The following is a 25451-nucleotide window of genomic DNA, read 5'->3' as shown; positions in this document are numbered from 1 at the left end:
AAGGTCCATCGCTGTCGGGCAACCGGGGCCAGGCCTGTTTGCTATCCAACAGAAGGCCGGGAAACAGAGAATCACAACCCTTTATTTTCCTTTTTACCATGAAGGTAATTTGTAGGTCTCCCTCTACAGATCCAGCAATGTAACTCTTGAGCCATATTCATTCACACATACTTGGAATTAAACCCAAAAGCATGCAAACCATCCCAGCCAACATGGGTCAGGTGGGATAGTGAACAGGAAATTAAAACTTCCCTCTGGCAAGAAAGTGTAGACACTCCAGGTAAGCACAAAAAAAAAATGTTTTAAAAAAATCACCTCACTCAAAAATGTTCTTTTACAGTTGGAGATCCAAACATTAATCCTCTCCCAGTGCTTAGCACAGCTCCATTGAGAACATTTTTGTACCAACACCTCATTCAAGGGTTTTTCTTTTCACTATTTTCTACAATGTAGAATTATAGTGAAGACATCAAAACTATGAAATAACACATATGGAATCACGTAGTAACCAACAAAAATATAGCCACCCTTTGCCTTGACAGCTTTGCACATACTCTCAACCAACTTCATGAAGTAGTCACCTGAAATGCATTTCAATTAACAGGTGTGCCTTAAAAAGTACATTTGTGGAATCTTTTCCTTCTTAATGCATTTGAGCTAATCAGTTGTGTTGTGACAAGGTAGGGGGGTATACAGAAGACAGCCCTATTTGGTAAAAGACCAAGTCCATATTATGGCACAAACAGTTCAATTAAGCAAAGAGAAACAACAGTCCATTACAACTGGCTCTCATGAGGACCGCCACAGGAAAGGAAGACCCAGAGTTACCTCTGCTGCAGAGGTTAAGTTCATTAGTTACCAGCCTCAGAAATTGCAGCCCAAATAAATGCTTCAGAGTTCAAGTAACAGACATCAACTGTTCAGAGAAGACTGCGTGAATCAGGCCTTCATGGTCAAATTGCTTCAAATAAACCACTACTAAAAGGACACCAATAAGAAGAAGAGACTTGCTTGGGCCAAGAAACTCGAGCAATGGACATTAGACCGGTGTAAATTTGTCCTTTGGTCTGGAGTCCTAATTTGAGATTTTTGGTTCCTACTGCCGTGTCTTTGTGACACACCGTGTGGGTGAACGGATGATCTCCGCATGTGTGGTTCCCATCTTGAAACATGGAGGAGGTGTGATTGTGTGGGGGTGCTTTGCTGGTGACACGGTCTATGATTTATTTAGAATTCAAGGCACACTTAACCAGCACGGCTACCACAGTATTTTGCAGCAATACACCATCCCATCTGATTTGGGCTTACTGGGACTATCATTTGTTTTTAAACAGGACAATGACCCAACACACCTCCAGGCTGTGTAAGGGCTATTTTACCAAGGAGAGTGATGAGTGCTGCACCTGGCCTCCACAATCCCCCGACCTCAACCAAATTGAGATGGTTTGGGATGAGTCGGACCGCAGAGTGAAGGAAAAGCAGCCAACAAGTGCTCAGCATATGTGGGAACTCCTTCCAGACTGTTGGAAAAGCATTCCAGGTGAAGCTGGTTGAGAGAATGCCAAGAGTGTGCAAAGCAGTCTTCCAGGCAGAGAGTGGCTATATGTTTTTCACACTTTTTGGGTTATTACATGATTCCATATGTTTTACTTAATAGTTTGTCTTCACTATTATTCTGCAATGTAGAAAACATTTTAAATAAAGAAAAACCCTTGAATGAGTAGGTGTTCTAAAACGTTTGACCGGTAGTGTAGGTCAGTGTCCAGTATATATATATACATTGATGTCAGGGTAAACACAGGGAGGTCTATCGGAAGAGGCGGTACATGCGAGGCAGGCGTCCGTCCTTGCTGGACAGGGCAGCTTGGATGTGCTCATAGGAGGGCATCTCAGTCAAGTCTCCTAGCGCTGCTACTGCTGGCTTGCTGCGCAGCATCTTCGTTGTGACCCTCTTGATATCACTTGCTGTAATGTTACCTGGAAAGAGAAGTGAGTGAAAAGTCAGCATAAAGAACTACGGATCTGCCATGACAGTCATGATTTGTCATTTCCCTGCAGGTTGTCGGACACCAATGTTTCATTCTGGGTTTGAGGATATCAATATCCACTATTATGACCCAGGGCACTACTACTCACTGATGAGGTCACACAGCTCGTGTGGCAGCTTCCTCTTCCCTGTGGCTAGAACCTGTCGGCCGACATCTTCAAAGATAACCGGCCGCGACTCCAGGTTCATCATCAGCATGGACTTGAGCTGCGTCTTCGCTCTCGCCAACTCCATCTGAGCACAGAAAGAGAGATGCAACGTTTGGAAGTTCAAAGAGAGAGTTCCAAGTTCAGAAATCTTTGTCATTTTAAAAGCCTTACCTCTCCTGCTGTCCCAGCCATCTGAATAAACTCTCTGGTTATAATCTCCACCATTTCCCGAACCTTGACAAAGCAAGATGTTGTAATCAACAACTTTAGAATGGCAGCACTTTCACAACGTCAAAAGAACACACATCATACAAAAGTCAAATGCAGGGGTGCCAGATAACCTTTAGGCTATTGGGCCAGTAACATAAGGATTCTAACTAGCAATCTGAGCCGACAAGGTGCAAAATCTGTCAATGTGCCCTTGAGAAAGGCACTTAACCCTAATTGCGCCAGGGTCGCCATTGATAATGACAGACCCTGGCCCCACTCTCCGAGGGTGTCTCAGAGAGTTGGGATGTGCAAAAAAAAAAACACTTCCAATTCTCACACCCTCAATGGCCAGTTTATTAGGTACACCACTCCATTCACAAAAATGGGTCGCTCCTACAAACAGTCACGTGGCCATGGGTTGCTATATAAAGCAGTCAGAGCCCAGCATTGAGGAATTCAGTTACTGTTCAATTGAATGCTAGACGGGCAGAACGAGTGACCTAAGACACTGAGTGTGGTATGATTGTTGGTGCCAGCCGCGCCAGTTCAAGCATTTCAGAAACGGCCAGCCTCCTGGGCTTTTCATGCACAACACTGTCTAGGGTTTACCAAGAATGGTACGACAAAACAAACATCCAGTCAGCGGAAATCCTGTCGGCGAAAACAGCTTGTTGAGAGGCCAAATGAGAATGGCGGGCCACCAACAGGCAAATAACGCCGCATTTCAACATTAGTGTACAGAACAGTATCTCGGAACGCACAACTCGTCAGTCCTTGTCTATTGCAGCAGACAACCACACCAGGTTCCACTCCTAAAGCAGCTCCAGTGGGCACACAATCACCAACACTGGACAATTGAGTGGAAAAATATTGCCTAGGCCAACAAATTTCAGTTGCTTGCTGTTGAGTCATGCTGATGGCAGTCAGGATTTGGCGTAAGCAGTACATGTCCATGGCCCCAGCCTGGTGGCGGTGGTGTAATGTGGGAAATGTTTTCCTGGCACACGTTAGGTCCCTTGATACCAATTGAGCAACTTGTCCATGCCCAGTTGAATTCCGGCTGTTCTGGAGGCAAATGGGGGACCGACACAAAACTAGATGGGTATACATTATAAACTGGCCACTGAGTGCATGTAAATGTGTGAAATTTGACATATATAAGCCACCACCAAATTATTCTTTTAAAAGACATAACAAAAATGTTTTATTTTTAACAGATATTATATTCCGAGCATATGGCAGCTTAGTATTAGCCCTTTAAACTACAGTGTAAAGTCCTGCCCCTCCTGAATCTCCTCTCCCTACCTGTCTGGGGTCTGCACTGGCATGGATACACAGCAGGCCGCTGTCCTCGTAACTGTGATGGTATGAGGTGGCATTGTACATCCAATGATGCCTGTAGATTTTTTTCAATTAATTTTAAAAATATACAATCGTAATTACTTTCATTAGAATTGAGAAGGATGTATCCTGCTTACCTGTTGAGCACGTTCAGGTAAAGCCGAGTGAACATGCCTTTCCCAGGACCCCCCGCTGAGAAGGACCCGCCTCCACCCATCATCATGTTGAGGACGGCAAATGGGATGAAGTCCTCCTCCTGTATCACAATATATGTATAATAACATCCAGATACAGGATAGCCTAGATAGAGCCTGAGACAGTTCAAGCAAGTGGGCGGGAGATCCTCCACACCAACCAATCACAGTGAGCACCCACCAGGAACGAGCAGCTCTCCAGGCCAATCATGATGTGGGTGAGCTCAGGGATGGGAGTGGGGCCAAGGCTCACATCTGACATATCCTTATCCATCTGAGAGGATCAAAACAGAGATTTACATTCTGATTTAGTAAAACAAACAAGGAAAAAGGAAGGAAAGGAAAAAAATCTTCCTGCTCTTACCCTTACGATTCCACCAGTGTACTGTGCCACAGACAGGTCGACATTGGTAGGCGTACTGGCTCCCCATACTGGCTTCACATCCAGCAGATATTTCCTGGCACAGGCCACCAGTTGTTCATGTTCGATACCCACACCGGCTAGCACCATACGCTCTGGGCAGTAGTAGCTCCGCAGGTACGTATGTAGCAGCTTCTTGTCAATCTTCTCCACGTTGTCTACTGGACAGAAGCGAGGCAACCCAACAGTGTTCCCCCGATATGCTGCCTAGTTTACAGAGTAAGTGTTGTGAAACGTTATGCATCATCATACGAATTTGTCCAAAAATGGCGCAATTGATCTAGGCTCACTGCAGAGGTGGGGCCAAAGTAAATTAGTAACGGTGCAACAAGAGACGTCGTGCAGCTCAAGAATAATTTCTGAGTATCAATCAATAGCACGACTCACTGCGTGGATCATCTCTGTCAGTAAAGGTTCAGGGTCAGGCCTCATGTTCAGATCCTCCAGCTCAAAGCGCACTGCCATCCTAGTCATCTCAATCTCCTCATCTAGTAACCAGAAGCAGAGCCATCCCTGAAGAAAATATACTCCCACAAAAACGTTTACTAGTCTTACTTTCGTAGACAATTCAATTAAGTCAACATTTTCCCCAAATCATTGAAGGAGACATCAAACATGATGACAGACAGACCTGTCACTCAGAGTGTTGACTCACCTAGCAGGCGTGGCTGCAATACAGCATCAGAGAGCAGGCTGACTACCGTGTCCAGTCCCTTCACCTCGGCAGAGACGGCATACATGGTGGTGTCTCTGTGAATAAAACCTTAGGCGTCACACAAACTGACTGAAAAGCTTCATCCCCTTCCAAAGCAGTACAACACTGAAAGGGATAAAGAGTACCATGACTATAGTTCCTATACCTTTCCGGCAGGCAGAGAGAAAACATACTGTGCCTGGACATTGAAGCAAAAAGGAAATGATTCATACCTGGACGTTTGGCAGTCACAGATCCCTCCATGTTTTTCAAGTGTGAGAAGAATTTCGTCTTTACTGCCATACTGGGCTGTGGACTGAAGACGCACAGACACGTACATTCATCGTTTCCCATAAACAAAAACATGGCCATCAATTTGCTTATGCTACAACAGTGACAAGACTGAGGCAAAACGGTGGAACATCTCTTGCACAAGCCGTCTCAAAGCAGATGACACTTACAGAAAAGGCCAGTTTCTCCAAAAAGTGTGCAATTCCACTGGGGTATTTTGTCTCATGTCTGGATCCTGAATTCACTAAAACTGGAAGGAGAGAAGAAGCAAATCATTTGTTCATACTTTATTGATTATGCAGCAATGGAGACTTTCTGAAATAGAATAAGAACATATCAATTATATTCAACTTACTTCCAACAGTGCAGAATTGACCAAACTTGTTTTGAGATGCTACTTTAAGGCCATTTTCCAAAGTAGTGATTTTAGTCTCGCATTGCTCATGCCCGTCAACAGACGCAAACACTGGTTTAGGGATCCCTGGTAACGGTGCAGAGAGTGAGATATTTGGATATCTACTGCCACTGCTGTACTTTCTATATACTGCAATTCCAAACCTGTAAATGCAAAGATGTAAGGTTTAAATGTGCCTAACTAAATCAGACTGTAATCTCAGACTTCTGCAATCCAGTCTGAATTAAAGGACTGCAAAAACATAAAATGTCTTTACAAGCCAAAATGATGAACCACATTACATTTGAACTTACTCTTGTAGTTATTTTATTCAGGCAGAAATGTAAGAAAAATATTCACAGGAAAGTATAATGTACCTGATTTTTTTTTAAACGTCAGTACTGCCGTTGAGATTACGATAACCTGACACATGCGCAAAACCATGTAAACACCTGCAAAACTTCAGTTTTGTGCCTTTAACTAGGCATACATTACACAAAAAACAAAACATCTTCACATCTTGGGAGCACCAACATTATGCAAATTGTCAGCATAATCTTATCATCCTGAAGTCTGCGACTGGTGTGCTCATATTACACACATTTGCTCACATTGCCTCCTGTCTAGACCCATCCCGGTTGTATACATTTCCAGATGAGTCGTGGTGCCTGTGGCTTTAAGAAGTGTCATCATTACCCCTTCTTTGTGGTTGTAGCCAAGCAACAGAGGACAAATTGCACAAATCGCATTGTAGAAAAGATACGACGCAAAATATCTAGCATGTCAGAATGATGTTTATCTGGACCTAAAATGCGGATCGGGAGAGCGAAAGACCCATAATCGCACGTCTTTCTCCCGCTCCCATTCTGCGACCTAAAACGTTTTAATTGTCGCCTACAATTATACAATTCACCTGCAATCCCAGAAATGTGTTGTGGATCCCAAGTAGTTTAAAATCATGTAATGTCCAGCTTTAGTTGATAAGCGGACAAATCGCTATAGACAATAGACAAATCGCTATTCCACCCGAATAAGGACGAAATGGTCAGACAAACAGAGTAAATTCAAATGAGATGTATTCAACATTCTGACTTGTAGAGACCGTTTGGCGTTTTAGACCATATATATTAGAGACGAGTGAGGAAACAAATGTCACACCAGGATTAGAAAGAGGCCAGGTTTAGGTTAGTTTATGGATTGCAGCAATCAACAACAGCATGTCTTGACAGTCAGGGGAACGGAAGTCACACCTAAGTACCAGATTCACCTTTCCACATGTTCTAGGTAGCACCTAGCCCAATATATATATACTCTTAAGGAGCCTAACGTTACCGTTAGTCCATAACAGCCAAATACTCAATCTAAACGCCAATCGATTCTCAATTGCGGTACAGTAGAAAGATACAGCCCTTTACTTTCATCACATCAAAACAATATCAAATGTAAAATATACACTTGCTGTATACTGTTCTAACAGGTTTTAGTACTGTTGTAGCCGGCAGGACAATGTTATGTGTAAATGCTAGGGATGTGCATCATTCCCTTTAAAGACCACTCAAAACTAATATATGCGATTCAGTTTGATTAGAGAACTAATCAATGCGATTTGGTCCGATGACCTAACATTTGTTACATTAAGGCTGTGAAAGGAAGGAAAATCATTACAAACTCCAGCCACTCAAGCCACAGACTACTCTCAGTTTCTGCATGGCAAGCGGTACATCAAGTCTGACACCAACAGGCTCCTGAACAGCTTCTATCACCAAGCCATAAGTCTGCTAAATAGCTAACACGTGACATTAAAGCTTGAAACTTAAACCATTTTTTCATTCTAAATTAGAATCTGCTGCTCATGAGCTGGGCCTCTGCTTTGGATCTGTCTGCGCTGACTGTGCAAGTGTAAATGATAATATATACAGTTGAAGTCGGAGGTTTACATACTCCTAGGTTGGAGTCAATAAAACTAGTTTTTCAACCACTCCACAAATGTCTTGAAAACAAACTATCGTTTTGGCAAGTTGGATAGGACATCTACTTTGTGCATGACAAGTCATTTTTCCAACAATTGTGTACAGACAGATTATTTCTCTGCATCACAATTCCAGTGGGTCAGAAGTTTACATACACTAAATTGACTGTGCCTTTAAACAGCTTGGAAAATACCAGAAAATGATGTCATGGCTTTAGAAGCTTTTGATACAAACAATAGTACGCAAGTATAAACACCATGGGACCACGCAGTTGGTATACCGCTCAGGAAGGAGACGCGTTCTGTCTCCTAGAAATGAACGCACTTTGGTGCGAAAAGTGCAAACCAATCCCAGAACAACAGCAAAGGACCTTGTGAAGATGCTGAAGGAAACAGGTACAAAAGTATCTATATCCACAGTAAAATGAGTCCTATATCAACATAACCTGAAAGACCACTCAGCAAGGAAGAAGCCACTGCTCCAAAACTGCCATAAAAAAGCCAGACTACGGTTTGCAACTGCATATGGGGACAAAGATCGTACATTTTGGAGAAATGTCTTCTGGTCTGATGAAACAAAAATATAACTGTTTCGCAATAATGAACATCGTTATGTTTGGAGGAAAAAGGGGGCGGCTTGTAAGTTGAAGAACACCATCCCAACCGTGAAGCACGGGGGTGGCAGCATCATGTTGTGGGGGTGCTTTGCTGCAGGAGGGACTGGTGCACTTCACAAAATAGACGGCATCATGTGGATATATTGAAGCAACATCTCAAGACATCAGTCAGGAAGTTAAAGCTTGGTCACAAATAGGTCTTCCAAATGGACAATGACCCCAAGCATACTTCAAAGTTGTGGCAAAATGGCTTAAGGACAACAAAGTCAAGGTATTGGAGTGGCCATCACAAAGCCCTGACCTCAATCCTATGGAAAATTTGTGGGCAGAACTGAAAAAGCGTGTATCGAGCAAGGAGGCCTACAAACCTGACTCAGTTACACCAGCTCTGTCTGGAGGAATGGGCCAAAATTCACCCAACTTATTGTGGGAAATTTGTGGAAGGCTACCCAAAACGTGTGACCAAAGTTAAACAATTTAAAGGCAATGCTAGCTAATACCTATTGAGTGTATGTAAACTTCTGACCCACTGGGAATGTGATGAAAGAAATAAAAGCTGACATAAATCATTCTCTACTATTATTCTGACATTTCACATTCTTAAAATAAAGTGGTGATCCTAACTGACCTCAGACAGGGAATTTGTACTCAGATTAAATGTCAGGAATTGTGAAAAGCTGAGTATAAATGTATTTGGCTAAGGTGTATGTAAACTTCTGACTTCAACTGTATATATGGTGTATGTATGTGTGTGTGTGAATGTTGCATGTTTATGGTGTATGTACAATGTAGGCACATGGGCCATGAGGGAGACTTGGCATCTACCACCTAACTACCAATATCAGATTTGGGGAGGGGGGTGCAATGTAGCCTGTTTTTTGTCCCCCCCACTTCAGAAATAACCGTCGCCCACTAATTAACATATCATTTTTGCAGATTAACTGTTTGGGCTAGTAACGCATCAATTTTTTAGTTTACAAATTAGCTATGACATCTCCAACGAATATAAAGCCCAACTTCGGATTTCACCCCACCTCAAAATCGAATGGTTTTGACCGTTTGGAAGTTTAGGGAGCTCCTTTTCTCCTGCTTTGGCCATGCAGTGTGCCTTGCAAAGTGATTGCTGGCGTCGTTATGAAATGATCAACTATATACCTGTATATCTTTACACTGATTGTTTAAATCAGTGCGCAGTTTGACTAGGATAGTAATATTGCCTGGAGTTGATCTTGTTCAGCATGCAAAACAAATGTCAACAGTTACATGCTTAGTTCTACACTGGAGGTGCCACAAAATATGAGGTGTTTTTGAAAGGTAGAAAGAAAGTAATGAGCTAAATGTTTTAGATCTGCTATTCATAAAGTTCGAAACGATTATCTGACCGATGCATGCAACATTTGGATCGGTTGGGGTCCGTGGACCAGTTGTATCTTAAAGACGCTGCATGGTCAATCCGTTGTCTGCATTGGCCGTACAGTGATGTGGCCTCTGCAGAAGTCAGGGCATTCATACTTGTTGTGTTTTGCAGTCTTGCGCTTTGCAGAGCTGTTGTAAAGGAATTTGTCAAGGGAGTTAGTGTTTATACAGGACCTCCCGCCCTCACCTACCGTCAACCAATCAAGTCAATGCAGACCTATACGGAGCTCTCTACATTGTTACAAAAACAATTGAGAGGCCCACTGCGATGTGGTACGGAGTTCAATTTGGCCTCTGAAGGCTCCCCAATTGCATCACACCATCCATACGGTGGGCTATTCCTTGGGTGCTGAAATCCATCGTTTTTGATAACTTCCTTTTATGTGATATCAGAGCTCCAGTCAGCCCACACTAGTCTCCCCTCAACTCCATCATAGAGTTGTGTTGAGATATTTGGAGACTATATGTATGCCCCTTTTTCCATAAACATAGAGATGGAATTCTCAGCTTACCGAGTGGCACAGAGGTCTAAGGCACTGCATCACAGTGCTTGAGGTGTCACTACAGACCCGGGTTCGTTCCCAGGCTGTCTCACAACCGGACGTGACCGAGAGTCCCATAGGCCGGCGCACTATTGGCCCAGCATCATCCGGGTTCGGGGAGGTTTTGGCCATCGCACTCTAGCGACTCATGACTTGACCTTCATATATCACAAAACTGGGGGTGAAATACACAAAATAATAAACTTAAAAATAAAATGTAATTCTCATCGAAAGTAACTCTAAGAAGCTGTATATGTTTTGTGTGTGCGATTTCTATGCTTCCTGTTCTTACTTTCGTTTATGCATCTTTTACTATTGGTTTTGTACACCAGCTTCAAACACCTGAAAATACAATATTTTTGGTTATGGAAAATATTTCAGTGGTTAAGATGGTCCAATGATTCTCTACACTATACTTGATTGTTTTGTTAGATTAACTGAACATAGGCGAACTATTAGAATTTTGCAATCAGGAAATAACCGAGCAATTATAGTGGACCTTTAAAACTTCCCCGACCAGAAGATACTATCCCCGACCAGAAGATACTATTGTCAATAGACTCTAAAGGTAGTAGTTAGCTTATAAAAAAAGAGCTAGGTAGCACCATATGCTAACTATTGATGATGCCAAAGTGTGTTTGTCCAGAAATCCAAGTTGCCAGTGACAGTGTACGTCAGCTACCTAGTTTGCTAAAGAGGAAATCACGACTGTACTCGTATGCATATAACGCCACTGTCAATAATGCTATTCGTTCGCAGCCGACTGCATATTAAAAATATAGCTTTCCACAACTTTGTTTTGTTTGACTTAATCTATCAGTAACACGGATTGCTTGCGCGCTAGCTGATCACAAAAATACATATTTCAGTAAAGTCAATTCAAATGCTTTAGGATACACGTGAATATAAAATATTACGGTATTTTATTTTTGCAAGTACTAAACTGTGAATATTACCTCTGAACACGGCCCCAACTTCTACAATGCGACATGTGCGCCGCCATCTTGAATTCTCTGTGACCACTAATTCAACCGGATGCTATTTCAAAACACTTTATTTTCCTTCTTATTCTTCTTCCTCCTTGTCTTTTTCTTCGATGAGGTTTAACGGCTGTTGGCATACAATAAATGTTGCTTTACCGCCATCTACTAGACTGGAGTACAAATCCCTTATACTTTGCTTGGAAAAAAATAATACAGAAAATCATCAAACACAAAACATCAAACACAAAAAATAACACCACCATTCTTAATTGTTCTTAATTGACTTGCCTTGTTAATATAAAACATTTAGTCCTACCTCAGGCCAACAACCTGAAAGGAAGGGACACCACCACACCCTATAACTCACACACCCAAATACCTCTCCCCAAATACCTCTCTGCAGGTGCCACCACAACCTCAATTATCCCTGCAGTACAGTTGATAACCATTGTTATAAATGCTACAAATTCAAACTTACTGAAACATATATCACCAGGATTTTTAGTAGATCTGTACCAGTATGGTGAACCCTTGGATTTAATAACTGGTTGACCCTCCTTTGACAGCAATAACTTCAAACAAATGTGTTCTGTAGTTGCGGATTAGACCTGCACAACAGTCAGGAGGAATTTTGAACCATTCCTCTTTACAAAACTGTTTCAGTTCAGCAATATTCTTGGGATGTCTGGTGTGAACTGTTCTCTTGAGGTCATGCCATGCCATCTCAAATGGGTTGAGGTCAGGACTCTGACTGGGCCACTCTAGAAGGCATATTTTCTTCTGTTGAAGCCATTCTGTTGTTGATTTACTTCTGTGTTTTGTGTCGTTGTCCTGTTGCATCACCCAACTTCTGTTGACCTTCAATTGGCAGACAGAGAGCCTAACATTCTCTTGCAAAATGTCTTGATAGACTGGGGAATTCATTTTTCCGTCGATGATAGCAAGCTGTCCAGACCCTGAGGCAGCAAAGCAGCCCCAAATCATGATGCTCCACCATACTTTACAGTTGGGATGATGTTTTGATGTTTGTCTGCTGTGCCTTTTTTTCCCACACATAGTGTTGTGTGTTCCTTCCAAACAACTCAGCTGTAGTTTAATCTGTCCACAGAATATTTTTCCAGTAGCGCTGTGGAACATCCAGGTGCACTTTTGCAAACTTCAGACGTGCAGCAAAGTTTTTTTAGACATCAGTGACTTCTTCCGTGGTGTCCTCCCATGAACACCATTCTTGTTTTACTGTTTTACGTATTGTAGACTCGTCAACAGAGATGTCAGCATGTTTCCGAGATTTCTGTAAGTCTTTAGCTGTCACGCTAGGATTCTTCTTAACCTCATTGAGCATTCTGCGCTGTGCTCTTGCAGTCATCTTTGCAGGACGGCCACTCCTAGGGAGAGTAGCAACAGCGCTGAACTTTCTCCATTTATAGACAGTTTGTCTTACCATGGACTGATGAACATCAAAGCTTTTAGAGATACTTTTGTAACCCCTTCCAGCTTTATGCAATTCAACAATTCTTCATCTTAGGTCTTCTGAGATCTCTTTTGTTCAAGGCATGGCTCACATCAGGCAATGCTTCTTGTGAATAGCAAACTCAAATTTTGTGAGTGTGAGTGTGAGTGTTTTTTATAGGGCAAGGCAGCGCTAACCAACATCTCCAATGTTCTCATTGATTGGACTCCAGGTTAGCTGACTCCTGACCCCAATTAGCTTTTGGAGAATTCATTAGCCTAGGGTTTCACACTTTTTCCAACCTACACCCTGAATGTTTAAATTATGTATTCAATATAAACAAGAAAAATACAATACTTTGTGTGTTATTAGTTTAAGCACACTATGTGCAACTCTATTTGCAAATATGTGCAACATAGTTCAGGCAGTAGGAAGCTTTCTCATCCATTTATATGCAGATTATACAGTCTTATAAATGTTCTACAATAAAGCTTTCTTAGTGTCCAACAAGCTTTCTCTACCCTTATCCTTGTTCTGAACACCTCCAAAACAAAGGTCATGTGGTTTGGTAGGAAGAATACCCCTCTAGATACTTCAGTCCCCTCCAGGTTCTGTGGTAAGTCTCGCCAAGTTTAGTGGAATTGCTCCTCATCACAAAAATATGTCTCTGGTTAGATCTACCCACATGAAAAAATAGTATAGTGTATACAATGGTAGGAATGTTTTTTCATCGGACTATACTGTAGTATTCACTGTAGTATACTGTAGAATTTACAGTTAACTACAGTATAAATACTGTAGTAAAAAAATAGTACTATATACTACAGTAATTACTGTAGTGTTTTTGCGGACTGTAGTAAGTTATACTGTAGTTTTTACTGTAGGGTTTTTGCAGACTCTAGTACACTGTAGAATTTACTGTAGTGTTTTGGGGGACATTACTGTAGTATTTACTAAAGGGTTTTTGTTTTATTCTCCAGTAGGAAACCTACTGGAGAAATACTAAATGAGCACATTTTCCTTAACCTGTAGGTAGGTAGGTAGGTAGGTAGGTAGTGTAGTTTTCTCACTTATGGGTGGCGCAAATTGGGATGTAGTGGAGGGGAATGGGCAGGGTATATGCAAATTAAATACTGTAGTATTTACTATAGTTAAAAAAAATTGAGGACAATTGTTGTTGTGGACTATATTAATAATGTAGTATTTACTATAGTATTCTACAGTATATTACAACATTCTTTACAAAGTACTACACACTATGAAGGGATACTACAGCATAGTACAGTATACAACAGTTTACTCCAGAATTATATAGTATTTTATAGTAAACTAGTATTTTTTATATGTGGGTAACTACTGTCCCAGGCGTTGCAGACTTGGGCTGAATCCATCTGGGTTTCTCTGGTTTCCTGGAATGTGATAGGTTCACTGTTCACAGCCGATTGGTTCACCTTTGTGGTGGACTTTATGAAGTCAATGTCATTAGGAAACAGAAAAGCATCTCCCTAGCCTAGATTAGTGATGCAGAACGGTACAATTGATCTCTGAGAGTTGCCAATGGCTGCCCACCACTGCTGGACCTCAAATAATGGTTTGACCTAGAAATAGGCAATTCTGCCATTTACACATGCTTTTATCACATGTTGGAGCAGCTGAGCCGTTTATCAGAACAGTTGCTGCAGTAAGGGTATTCAGACATTCTTGACAAAGCAATGAAACATTGAGCTGATTTTGCCAGACAGAATTGCTATTAGCCTATCTTTCGCTATTATGGCCTTGAGGGAGACAACACTGCTCACTGTGCAGGTGGCTGTGATGTTCTGGGTGGTCTGTACGTTTCCAAGCATTGGCTCTGGCTATGAGCTCCAGGATACCATCCACGCTCTGAAAGAGGAGAATGTCCACCTTCACCACCGTCTGGAGAATCTCACCCGCGCTCTCCGCGAACTGAAGCATCTTCTCTTGGATCACTCAAGAGGTGAGCACTTTAACTTAACAAACTACATGATTGTACAGTAGGTGTGTTGTTCCCACATTTAATATTATGTTCCAATTAAATTCCATTCCACACAGACACTGGAGGACAGCATAAAAGTGATTCACTGCATACCTGGAATGAATGGACACAACATGGTAAGATCATATTTACATGATACAAAATGAATTCTATGTATTCACTACTACACCTGTACCAATCTCCTCAATCTTCCTGGTTATCCAGGTATCAGTCCTGAGACACGTCACACGTTGGAGCAGGCTTTCTGCTGGCCTGATCTCCACGGAGCTGCAAGTCCTATCTTCAAAGTACCTGCTCTCTTCCTTTTTACTCCAATCATTGTCTGGCTGAGCCCTCTGCTTTTCTGACTTCTGAACTCGAGAATACAGAAATCACTATTGTTTAAGCCTGGTCCCAGATCTGTTTGTGCTGTCTCACCAACTCGGCCAACTCCTATGGTCCTTTTCACACGCATGACAATGACCAAAGGAGTATGCAAGACAGCACAAACAGATCTGGGACCAGGCTAACATTGTGTCTTCTAAAATGATAGCTAGGCATAATTGCATGTCCTGTGCATCACAATTCTTGCACCTGACCTGTAGCCTGTTTCTTTTGAATGTCATGCTTTTAACAAGGATCTGTTCCATATTACAGTTTATTGTGATTTTCAGTACAAACACTGAATTTAACTGTGGCTGTAAAACTTAACATTACAATAATAATAGCAACAACTGAAGACCTTCATCCCTTGGTACTTAAAAAAACCCATTAAAAACCTGTCAAATCAAAACATCTAGCTAGTTTGCAGATCTGGCCCCGAGAGACACGGCAGTGAGTAGGTATACTTTGAATTAATTTATTGTTAGACATATTTGAATAAAAAGTCATTTAAAGCTGATGGTTTGTGTACCAATCAATATATGTATGTAGTAATAGTACTGCACGTTTTTGTAGGGTAAGTTATTGCTCAGTAGTGTCTGCCTGCTGGTCCACATGGCTTGATTAGAGAGCCGAGAGCTGAGGGTTTGAATGACACCACTCGACACACCCACACCCTGTCAATGTCGAGGAAAGTCCCTTCATCGCTCACATTATCATTATCTCACAACAAGCCCTCTCACTGGGAAGGTACATCAATGCATTAAAAAAACAAGACAAACAAAGTTCTTATAATATTTGTTTTACTGTGGTTGTTGGTAAATGCATTTACATTATCGTGCAAGAGCTGCAGAAGTTCATTCACAGAATACATATTCCTAGCTCTGGAGACAATTTGGTCTCAGTAAATCAATGACTCATCTTAGTACATTGCATTTCAATTACATTATTATTGCATTATTGAGGCTTCTGAGTAGAGTTATATTTACAATTAACCAATGACCACACCCCCCCCCCATTTACATTTTATATAGTACTTTTTATTCAACTTTATCACATCAGAAACAAATGTAAATGCTTAGCGTCTAGGCAGGTATCGAGTTGCACACCTCCTTTGGTGAATTTCTGTGTTTGATGTCCAGACCTGACAATATCACGTGCCAACTAAATGAGTCTTTGTCCGGTTAATTAAAATCACCCTCCTTGCATAGATTATAAATCGGGCCTATTTGTACTTTCATTTCCATTTTATTGCGCTGAATTGATTGGGGGAAATAAGTCCATTTACATTTGCAAAGACTTACTACAGGTCGACTGAAGTGAGGATAATAGCCATGCCTTTGGATGTGCTAAACAGTGCTACTATGGCCTCAATTCCATGAAGATGAGACCATAGTGTTTAGCCTATCTGCTTTTCTCCCTAACATAGGAAGAAGAAAACTGCTTCTCCGTTTATTCTTACATTGATGCGTCCTCAACCTTAATTGACAACCAGATTTAATTGGTTCAGTCAAGGCAATCACAATCACCTTATTTTCTATGAACATAGGATATGTGTCTCATCAACATCTTACGTGACACAATGGTGTTGTTATCAATTGTTTGATAAAGTGTTCATTTCTGTTTCTCCTTATCTACGACAGCACATTATTTCCAATGACAAAAACTGGCACAATACTGGTTTAGTGTTGCCTTGCAGTCATTCTCATTAGCCTCATTTAAGGCAGAAAAGTCCAGACAGCAATTTCCATGATGCACAGTCCATTAACAGATCCACTTCTATAGATTGAAAGCTATCATAGAACTGCTGGTTTTAGTCACTCAGGCACAGGCAACTCTTTTGAGTTATTACAGTACATTTACAATTTTGTCTTCATACTGTGTGTCCCATATTGTTCATTGATAGTACTTTCAAATTGTGCATTTTGGTATATTAACTAAATCAAACACGTTCATCATTCGTAGTGTTGAAAAGCTACCAGTAGTTTACCAAAGTTACCCGAATCTTCAGTAATTTAGGTAATTAACAGAAAATCTAGGGCAATCTATCGTAACTTTGGTCATTTATCTTTGAATAACTTTTCAAAATTATCCATGAGTTTCTAGTAGACAGACCATATGGTTCAAGAGAAAATAGCTGATTAATGAAAAAGCATCTAATCAACAATAGCATTATTTTTTAATTAACTCTACAACTCTTCCAACTATTGACTTTTTTCATAACTGCCACCAGTTTGACGCCGAAACAATAACAATAAAGGATATTTCATTCTGAAACCCTCATATTAAACACCAATGTTATTCACTGAGTTGATGGTTTGTATTTAAGATCATGTTTTACAGCTTTGTCATTCATTATTTAATTTTTTAAATCATCTTATTTAATGATTTCATATATCGTACATGTGATAAGGCCACATAGAGGGCCAGAGATAATGACAGACACCTGTGGTCATCTGAAGTACCCAAAAGGTCCACTAGATGTCTTGTGAGAGGTTACATAAAATCCTTGAGATATTCCTCAATTCTGATCGTTTAATGGAAAATGTCAACAATTGTCAGTAATATACCCTCACTTTGCAACCCTAACCATTAGTGATATTTAATATGAACTTTCATTATCTGTACATACCTTTTTTCACAACGCAGTGCTCCTTCATCTGGAAAAACAATAGAAACATAATACTTTGTATTGTATTAGGATAATAAGCTTGTTATAGTACTGTTGGAAGTGGCTATGAATGGATTATGCTCTGCTCTGCTCCACTGTGTGTGTGTGTGTGTATTTGTGTGTGTGCGTTTGGGTGTGTGTGTGTGTGTGCGTGTGTGTGTGCGCGTATCTGATGCGTGCATGTGAGCGTGGCTTGTCCTTTCCACCTGAAACCTAAGCATATGCAGCGGACGAACGGAGGGTCTGCATGGACCAGAGAGAGCTGGAGAGATCTACTGGCTGAAGGTACAGTGTCTTACTTTATACATCATGATACTGTGTTTCATCATTCTATAACTTGCAAATAAAGAGCCTAAGCAAAGGTTGTCTTGTAATTTTAGCAATTTTGCTACAATAGGAAACATTTACATGCATTCTGCATTTCATGCTTTCATTTGTTTGAATAGTAGTTTTTAGCAATAGTGTTAGTTCCAGTTCCAATAGTGCCCCGATAGTTCTAGTTCCAGTTACATTAGTGCTCCAATAGTTCTAGTTTGAGTAACAATAGTGCTCCAATAGTGTTAGTTTCACTTACAATAGTGTTCCAATAGTGTTAGTTTCAGTAACAATAGTGCACCAATAGTGCTAGTTCCAGTTCCAATAGTGCTCCAATAGTGTTAGTTTCAGTTCCAATAATGCTAGTTCCAGTTACAATAGTGCTCCAACAGTGCTCCAATAGTGCTCCAATAGTGCTAGTTTCACTTACAATAGTGTTCCAAGAGTGTTAGTTCCAGTTCCAATAGTGCTACAATAGTGTTCGTTCCAGTTCCAATAATGCTACAATAGTGCTAGTTCCAGTTCCAATAGTGCTACAATAGTGTTAGTTCCAGTTACAATAGTGCTCCAATAGTGATTGTTCCAGTTACAATAGTGCTCCAATAGTGCTAGTTCCAGTTCCAATAGTGCCCCAATAGTGATTGTTCCAGTTCCAATAGTGTTCCCATAGTGCTAGTTCCAGTTACAATAGTGCTCCAATAGTGCTAGTTCCAGTTACAATAGTGCTCCAATAGTGCTCCAATAGTGCTAGTTCCAGTTACAATAGTGCCCCAATAGTGCTTGTTCCAGTTCCAATAGTGCTCCCATAGTGCTAGTTTCAGTTACAATAGTGCTCCAATAGTGCTAGTTCCAGTTCCAATAGTGTTCCAATAGTGCTCCAATCGTGTTAGTTCCAGTTCCAATAGTGCTACAATAGCGCTAGTTCCAGTTCCAATAGTGCTACAATAGTGCTAGTTCCAGTTACAATAGTGCTCCAATAGTGCTAGTTCCAGTTACAATAGTGCTCCAGTAGTGCAAGAATAGTGCTCTAATAGTGTTAGTGCTTCTACACCTGCATTGCTTGCTGTTTGGGGTTTTAGGCTGGGTTTCTGTACAGCACTTTGAGATATCAGCTGATGTACGAAGGGCTATATAAATACATTTGATTTGATTTGATTTGATTTAGTTCCAGTTCCAATAGTGTTCCAATAGTGTTAGTTCCAATTCCAATAGTGCTCCAATAGTGCTAGTTCCAGTTCCAATAGTGTTCCAATAGTGTTCCAATAGTGTTAGTTCCAGTTCCAATAGTGCTCCAATAGTGCTAGTTCCAATAGTGTTCCAATAGTGCTCCAATAGTGCCAGTTCCAGTTCCAATAGTGCTAGTTCCAGTTCCAATAGTGCTAGTTCCAGTTCCAATAGTGCTCCAATAGTGCTAGTTCCAGTTCCAATTGTGCTAGTACCAGTTCCAATAGTGCTCCAATAGTACTAGTTCCAGTTACAATAGTGCTCCAATAGTGCTAGTTCCAGTTCCAATAGTGCTCCAATAGTGCTTGTTCCAGTTCCAATAGTGCTCCAATGTTTTATTTATTTTATTTGACCTTTATTTAACTAGGCAAGTCAGTTAAGAACAAATTCCTATTTTCAATGATGGCCTAGGAACAGTGAGTTAACTGCCTGTTCAGGGGCAGAACGACAGATTTGTACCTTGTCAGCGCGGGAATTTGAACATGCAACCTTTCGGTTACTAGTCCAACGCTCTAACCACTAGGCTACCCTGCCGCCCTGGCAGTTACAATAGTGCTCCAATAGTGCTAGAATAGTGCTAGTTCCAGTTCCAATAGTGTTCCAAGAGTGCTCCAATAGTGCTCCAATAGTGCTAGTTCCAGTTACAATAGTTCTCCAATAGTGCTAGTTCCAGTTCCAATAGTGTTCCAAGAGTGCTCCAATAGTGCTCCAATAGTGCTAGTTCCAGTTACAATAGTGCTACAATAGTGCTCCAATAGTGTTAGTGTCACTTACAATATTGCTCCAATAGTGCTAGAATAGTGCTAGTTCCAGTTACAATAGTGCTCCAATAGTGCTAGTTCCAGTTCCAATAGTGCCCCAATAGTGATTGTTCCAGTTCCAATAGTGTTCCCATAGTGCTAGTTCCAGTTCCAATAGTGCTCCAATGGTGCTAGTTCCAGTTACAATAGTGCTCCAATAGTGCTAGTTCCAGTTACAATAGTGCTCCAATAGTGCTCCAATAGTGCTAGTTCCAGTTACAATACTGCCTCAATAGTGCTTGTTCCAGTTCCAATAGTGCTCCCATAGTGCTAGTTCCAGTTACAATAGTGCTCCAATAGTGCTAGTTCCAGTTCCAATAGTGTTCCAATAGTGCTCCAATAGTGTTAGTTCCAGTTCCAATAGTGCTCCAATCGTGTTAGTTCCAGTTCCAATAGTGCTACAATAGCGCTAGTTCCAGTTCCAATAATGCTACAATAGTGCTAGTTCCAGTTACAATAGTGCTCCAATAGTGCTAGTTCCAGTTACAATAGTGCTCCAGTAGTGCAAGAATAGTGCTCTAATAGTGTTAGTGCTTCTACACCTGCATTGCTTGCTGTTTGGGGTTTTAGGCTGGGTTTCTGTACAGCACTTTGAGATATCAGCTGATGTACGAAGGGCTATATAAATACATTTGATTTGATTTGATTTGATTTAGTTCCAGTTCCAATAGTGTTAGTTCCAATTCCAATAGTGCTCCAATAGTGCTAGTTCCAGTTCCAATAGTGTTCCAATAGTGTTCCAATAGTGTTAGTTCCAGTTCCAATAGTGCTCCAATAGTGCTAGTTCCAATAGTGTTCCAATAGTGCTCCAATAGTGCCAGTTCCAGTTCCAATAGTGCTCCAATAGTGCTAGCTCCAGTTACAATAGTGCTCCAATAGTGCTAGAATAGTGCTAGTTCCAGTTCCAATAGTGTTCCAAGAGTGCTCCAATAGTGCTCCAATAGTGCTAGTTCCAGTTACAATAGTGCTACAATAGTGCTCCAATAGTGTTAGTGTCACTTACAATATTGCTCCAATAGTGCTAGAATAGTGCTAGTTCCAGTTACAATAGTGCTCCAATAGTGCTAGTTCCAGTTCCAATAGTGCCCCAATAGTGATTGTTCCAGTTCCAATAGTGTTCCCATAGTGCTAGTTCCAGTTCCAATAGTGCTCCAATGGTGCTAGTTCCAGTTACAATAGTGCTCCAATAGTGCTAGTTCCAGTTACAATAGTGCTCCAATAGTGCTCCAATAGTGCTAGTTCCAGTTACAATACTGCCTCAATAGTGCTTGTTCCAGTTCCAATAGTGCTCCCATAGTGCTAGTTCCAGTTACAATAGTGCTCCAATAGTGCTAGTTCCAGTTCCAATAGTGTTCCAATAGTGCTCCAATAGTGTTAGTTCCAGTTCCAATAGTGCTCCAATCGTGTTAGTTCCAGTTCCAATAGTGCTACAATAGCGCTAGTTCCAGTTCCAATAATGCTACAATAGTGCTAGTTCCAGTTACAATAGTGCTCCAATAGTGCTAGTTCCAGTTACAATAGTGCTCCAGTAGTGCAAGAATAGTGCTCTAATAGTGTTAGTGCTTCTACACCTGCATTGCTTGCTGTTTGGGGTTTTAGGCTGGGTTTCTGTACAGCACTTTGAGATATCAGCTGATGTACGAAGGGCTATATAAATACATTTGATTTGATTTGATTTGATTTAGTTCCAGTTCCAATAGTGTTAGTTCCAATTCCAATAGTGCTCCAATAGTGCTAGTTCCAGTTCCAATAGTGTTCCAATAGTGTTCCAATAGTGTTAGTTCCAGTTCCAATAGTGCTCCAATAGTGCTAGTTCCAATAGTGTTCCAATAGTGCTCCAATAGTGCCAGTTCCAGTTCCAATAGTGCTCCAATAGTGCTAGTTCCAGTTCCAATAGTGCTCCAATAGTGCTAGTTCCAGTTCCAATAGTGCTAGTTCCAGTTCCAATAGTGCTCCAATAGTGCTAGTTCCAGTTCCAATAGTGCTAGTACCAGTTCCAATAGTGCTCCAATAGTACTAGTTCCAGTTACAATAGTGCTACAATAGTGCTAGTTCCAGTTCCAATAGTGCTCCAATAGTGCTTGTTCCAGTTCCAATAGTGCTCCAATGTTTTATTTATTTTATTTGACCTTTATTTAACTAGGCAAGTCAGTTAAGAACAAATTCCTATTTTCAATGATGGCCTAGGAACAGTGGGTTAACTGCCTGTTCAGTGGCAGAACGACAGATTTGTACCTTGTCAGCGCGGGAATTTGAACATGCAACCTTTCGGTTACTAGTCCAACGCTCTAACCACTAGGCTACCCTGCCGCCCTGGCAGTTCCAATAGTGCTCCAATAGTGCTAGCTCCAGTTACAATAGTGCTCCAATAGTGCTAGAATAGTGCTAGTTCCAGTTCCAATAGTGTTCCAAGAGTGCTCCAATAGTGCTCCAATAGTGCTAGTTCCAGTTACAATAGTGCTACAATAGTGCTCCAATAGTGCTAGTTCCAGTTACAATAGTGCTCCAATAGTGATAGAATAGTGCTAGTTCCAGTTACAATAGTTCTCCAATAGTGCTAGTTCCAGTTCCAATAGTGTTCCAAGAGTGCTCCAATAGTGCTCCAATAGTGCTAGTTCCAGTTACAATAGTGCTACAATAGTGCTCCAATAGTGCTAGTTCCAGTTACAATAGTGCTCCAATAGTGTTAGTGTCACTTACAATATTGCTCCAATAGTGCTAGAATGGTGTTAGTTCCAGTTCCAATAGTGCTCCAATAGTGCTAGTTCCAATAGTGTTCCAATAGTGCTCCAATAGTGCCAGTTCCAGTTCCAATAGTGCTCCAATAGTGCTAGTTCCAGTTCCAATAGTGCTCCAATAGTGCTAGTTCCAGTTCCAATAGTGCTAGTTCCAGTTCCAATAGTGCTCCAATAGTGCTAGTTCCAGTTCCAATAGTGCTAGTACCAGTTCCAATAGTGCTCCAATAGTACTAGTTCCAGTTACAATAGTGCTCCAATAGTGCTAGTTCCAGTTCCAATAGTGCTCCAATAGTGCTTGTTCCAGTTCCAATAGTGCTCCAATGTTTTATTTATTTTATTTGACCTTTATTTAACTAGGCAAGTCAGTTAAGAACAAATTCCTATTTTCAATGATGGCCTAGGAACAGTGGGTTAACTGCCTGTTCAGGGGCAGAACGACAGATTTGTACCTTGTCAGCGCGGGAATTTGAACATGCAGTTCCAATAGTGCTCCAATAGTGCTAGCTCCAGTTACAATAGTGCTCCAATAGTGCTAGAATAGTGCTAGTTCCAGTTCCAATAGTGTTCCAAGAGTGCTCCAATAGTGCTCCAATAGTGCTAGTTCCAGTTACAATAGTGCTACAATAGTGCTCCAATAGTGCTAGTTCCAGTTACAATAGTGCTCCAATAGTGATAGAATAGTGCTAGTTCCAGTTACAATAGTTCTCCAATAGTGCTAGTTCCAGTTCCAATAGTGTTCCAAGAGTGCTCCAATAGTGCTCCAATAGTGCTAGTTCCAGTTACAATAGTGCTACAATAGTGCTCCAATAGTGTTAGTGTCACTTACAATATTGCTCCAATAGTGCTAGAATGGTGCTAGTTCCAGTTACAATAGTGCTCCAATAGTGCTAGTTCCAGTTCCAATAGTGCCCCAATAGTGATTGTTCCAGTTCCAATAGTGTTCCCATAGTGCTAGCTCCAGTTACAATAGTGCTCCAATAGTGCTAGAATAGTGCTAGTTCCAGTTCCAATAGTGTTCCAAGAGTGCTCCAATAGTGCTCCAATAGTGCTAGTTCCAGTTACAATAGTGCTACAATAGTGCTCCAATAGTGCTAGTTCCAGTTACAATAGTGCTCCAATAGTGATAGAATAGTGCTAGTTCCAGTTACAATAGTTCTCCAATAGTGCTAGTTCCAGTTACAATAGTGCTACAATAGTGCTCCAATAGTGTTAGTGTCACTTACAATATTGCTCCAATAGTGCTAGAATGGTGCTAGTTCCAGTTACAATAGTGCTCCAAGAGTGTTAGTTTCACTTACAATAGTTCTCCAATAGTGTTAGTTCCAGTTACAATAGTGCTCCACTAGTGTTAGTTTCACTTACAATAGTGCTCCAATAGTGTTAGTTTCACTTACAATAGTGCTCCAATAGTGCTAGAATGGTGCTAGTTCCAGTTACAATAGTGCTCTAAGAGTGTTAGTTTCACTTACAATAGTTCTCCAATAGTGTTAGTTCCAGTTACAATAGTGCTCCAATAGTGTTAGTTTCACTTACAATAGTGCTCCAATAGTGTTAGTTTCACTTACAATAGTGCTCCAATAGTGCTATAATGGTGCTAGTTCCAGTTACAATAGTGCTCCAAGAGTGTTAGTTTCACTTACGATAGTGCTCCAATCGTGTTAGTTCCACTTACAATAGTGCTCCAATAGTGCTAGAATGGTGCTAGTTCCAGTTAGTTCCAGTTACAATAGTGCTCCAATAGTGTTAGTTCCAGTTACAATAGTGTGTGTCACTTACAATATTGCTCCAATAGTGCTAGAATGGTGCTAGTTCCAGTTACAGTTTCACTTACAATAGTTCTCCAATAGTGTTAGTTCCAGTTTAGAATAGTGCTAGTGCTCCAATAGTGTAGTTCAGTTACAATAGTGCTCCAATAAGTGTTAGTTCCAGTTACAATAGTTCTCCATAGTGCTAGTTCCAGTTACAATAGTGCAATAGTTCTCCAATAGTGTTAGTTCCAGTTACAATAGTCCAATAGTGTTAGTTACAATAGTGCTCCAATAGTGCAATAGTTGTTACTCCAATAGTGCTCCAATAGTGCTCCAATAGTGCTAGTTGCAGTAACCTTCAAATATATTGTAATATTACAGTGGGTGTGCGTTTCTGGTAATTAAGTTTCATATCAATTTGTAAATGTTGCAGTGGCCTTTTACAATAACAAACATTGATTTCATGTATCTTTGTATGTTTACATCATTACACATAAATAATGTAATTTCAGGAACAAATTGATAGCATTTTGATACTTTAGGAGCCTGTCTCATTGGAGTATTATTATTTATGTTTTGTACAAAAGCTGCTGACAAATAACACATGTCTGTAAAGGCAAAATATCTGAAAACAAAAAAAACAAAGAAACAGACAGAGAATACACAGATGTAGGATATTATTTTGATCACCCTGTTGCAGGAGAACGTTTAAAACTAGTGGTGTAGTTGAGGTTTAAAAAGCCTTCTGAAGTTTGTAATTTCCACTTTGGAATACAAAATATCCATGAACCACATTTTCTGTTGCTGCTGTAGCAAACTGGCTCAATTTAAGATCCTACATCTGTAAGTGCTTGAGTGAG

General features: G+C 40.8%; 1 protein-coding gene and 1 long non-coding RNA gene across 3 annotated transcripts; one reads left to right on the top strand and one right to left on the bottom strand.

Moving 5' to 3' along the window:
- Positions 1 to 62: 62 nt before the first annotated feature.
- Positions 63 to 11321, bottom strand: LOC115139857 (mitochondrial-processing peptidase subunit alpha-like). 2 transcript variants are annotated; one of them, XM_029677685.2, is made up of 13 exons: positions 11242 to 11321; positions 5703 to 5905; positions 5518 to 5597; positions 5290 to 5372; positions 5018 to 5112; positions 4750 to 4850; positions 4306 to 4569; positions 4123 to 4215; positions 3885 to 4003; positions 3712 to 3802; positions 2368 to 2430; positions 2137 to 2281; positions 63 to 1977 (listed from the first exon to the last, which is right to left on the bottom strand). In XM_029677685.2, exons 1-13 carry the CDS (start codon positions 11286 to 11288, stop codon positions 1808 to 1810), a joined length of 1554 nt encoding a protein of 517 aa, XP_029533545.1. In that variant the 5' UTR covers positions 11289 to 11321; the 3' UTR covers positions 63 to 1807. The 2 variants fall into 2 exon arrangements, with proteins under 2 accessions (XP_029533545.1, XP_029533543.1); XM_029677683.2 differs by lacking the exons at positions 63 to 1977; positions 2137 to 2281; positions 2368 to 2430 and adding an exon at positions 2437 to 3471.
- Positions 11322 to 14371: 3050 nt separating this feature from the next.
- Positions 14372 to 15795, top strand: LOC135574612 (uncharacterized). The gene is made up of 3 exons (XR_010465481.1): positions 14372 to 14696; positions 14792 to 14851; positions 14940 to 15795. It is a non-coding gene; the product is annotated as an uncharacterized LOC135574612 (long non-coding RNA).
- Positions 15796 to 25451: the final 9656 nt, after the last annotated feature.

Source organism: Oncorhynchus nerka, linkage group LG13 (genome assembly GCF_034236695.1).
Source record: "Oncorhynchus nerka isolate Pitt River linkage group LG13, Oner_Uvic_2.0, whole genome shotgun sequence".
In the NCBI taxonomy this organism is placed as follows: Eukaryota; Metazoa; Chordata; class Actinopteri; order Salmoniformes; family Salmonidae; genus Oncorhynchus; species Oncorhynchus nerka.
The sequence above is the reverse complement of the archived record's forward strand: the minus strand, read 5'-3'. Positions and strand labels throughout refer to the sequence as shown.

Excerpts from the sequence above, each read along its gene's own strand:
- LOC115139857 (XM_029677683.2), bottom strand. The coding sequence starts at position 11,288 with ATGGCGGCGCACATGTCGCATTGTAGAAGTTGGGGCCGTGTTCAGAG. Across the intron at positions 5,906-11,241 it reads AGTTGGGGCCGTGTTCAGAG|GTTTGGAATTGCAGTATATA; the intron begins GTAATATTCACA and ends TTGCATTTACAG. Across the intron at positions 4,004-4,122 it reads TGGAGAGCTGCTCGTTCCTG|GAGGAGGACTTCATCCCATT; the intron begins GTGGGTGCTCAC and ends ATTGTGATACAG.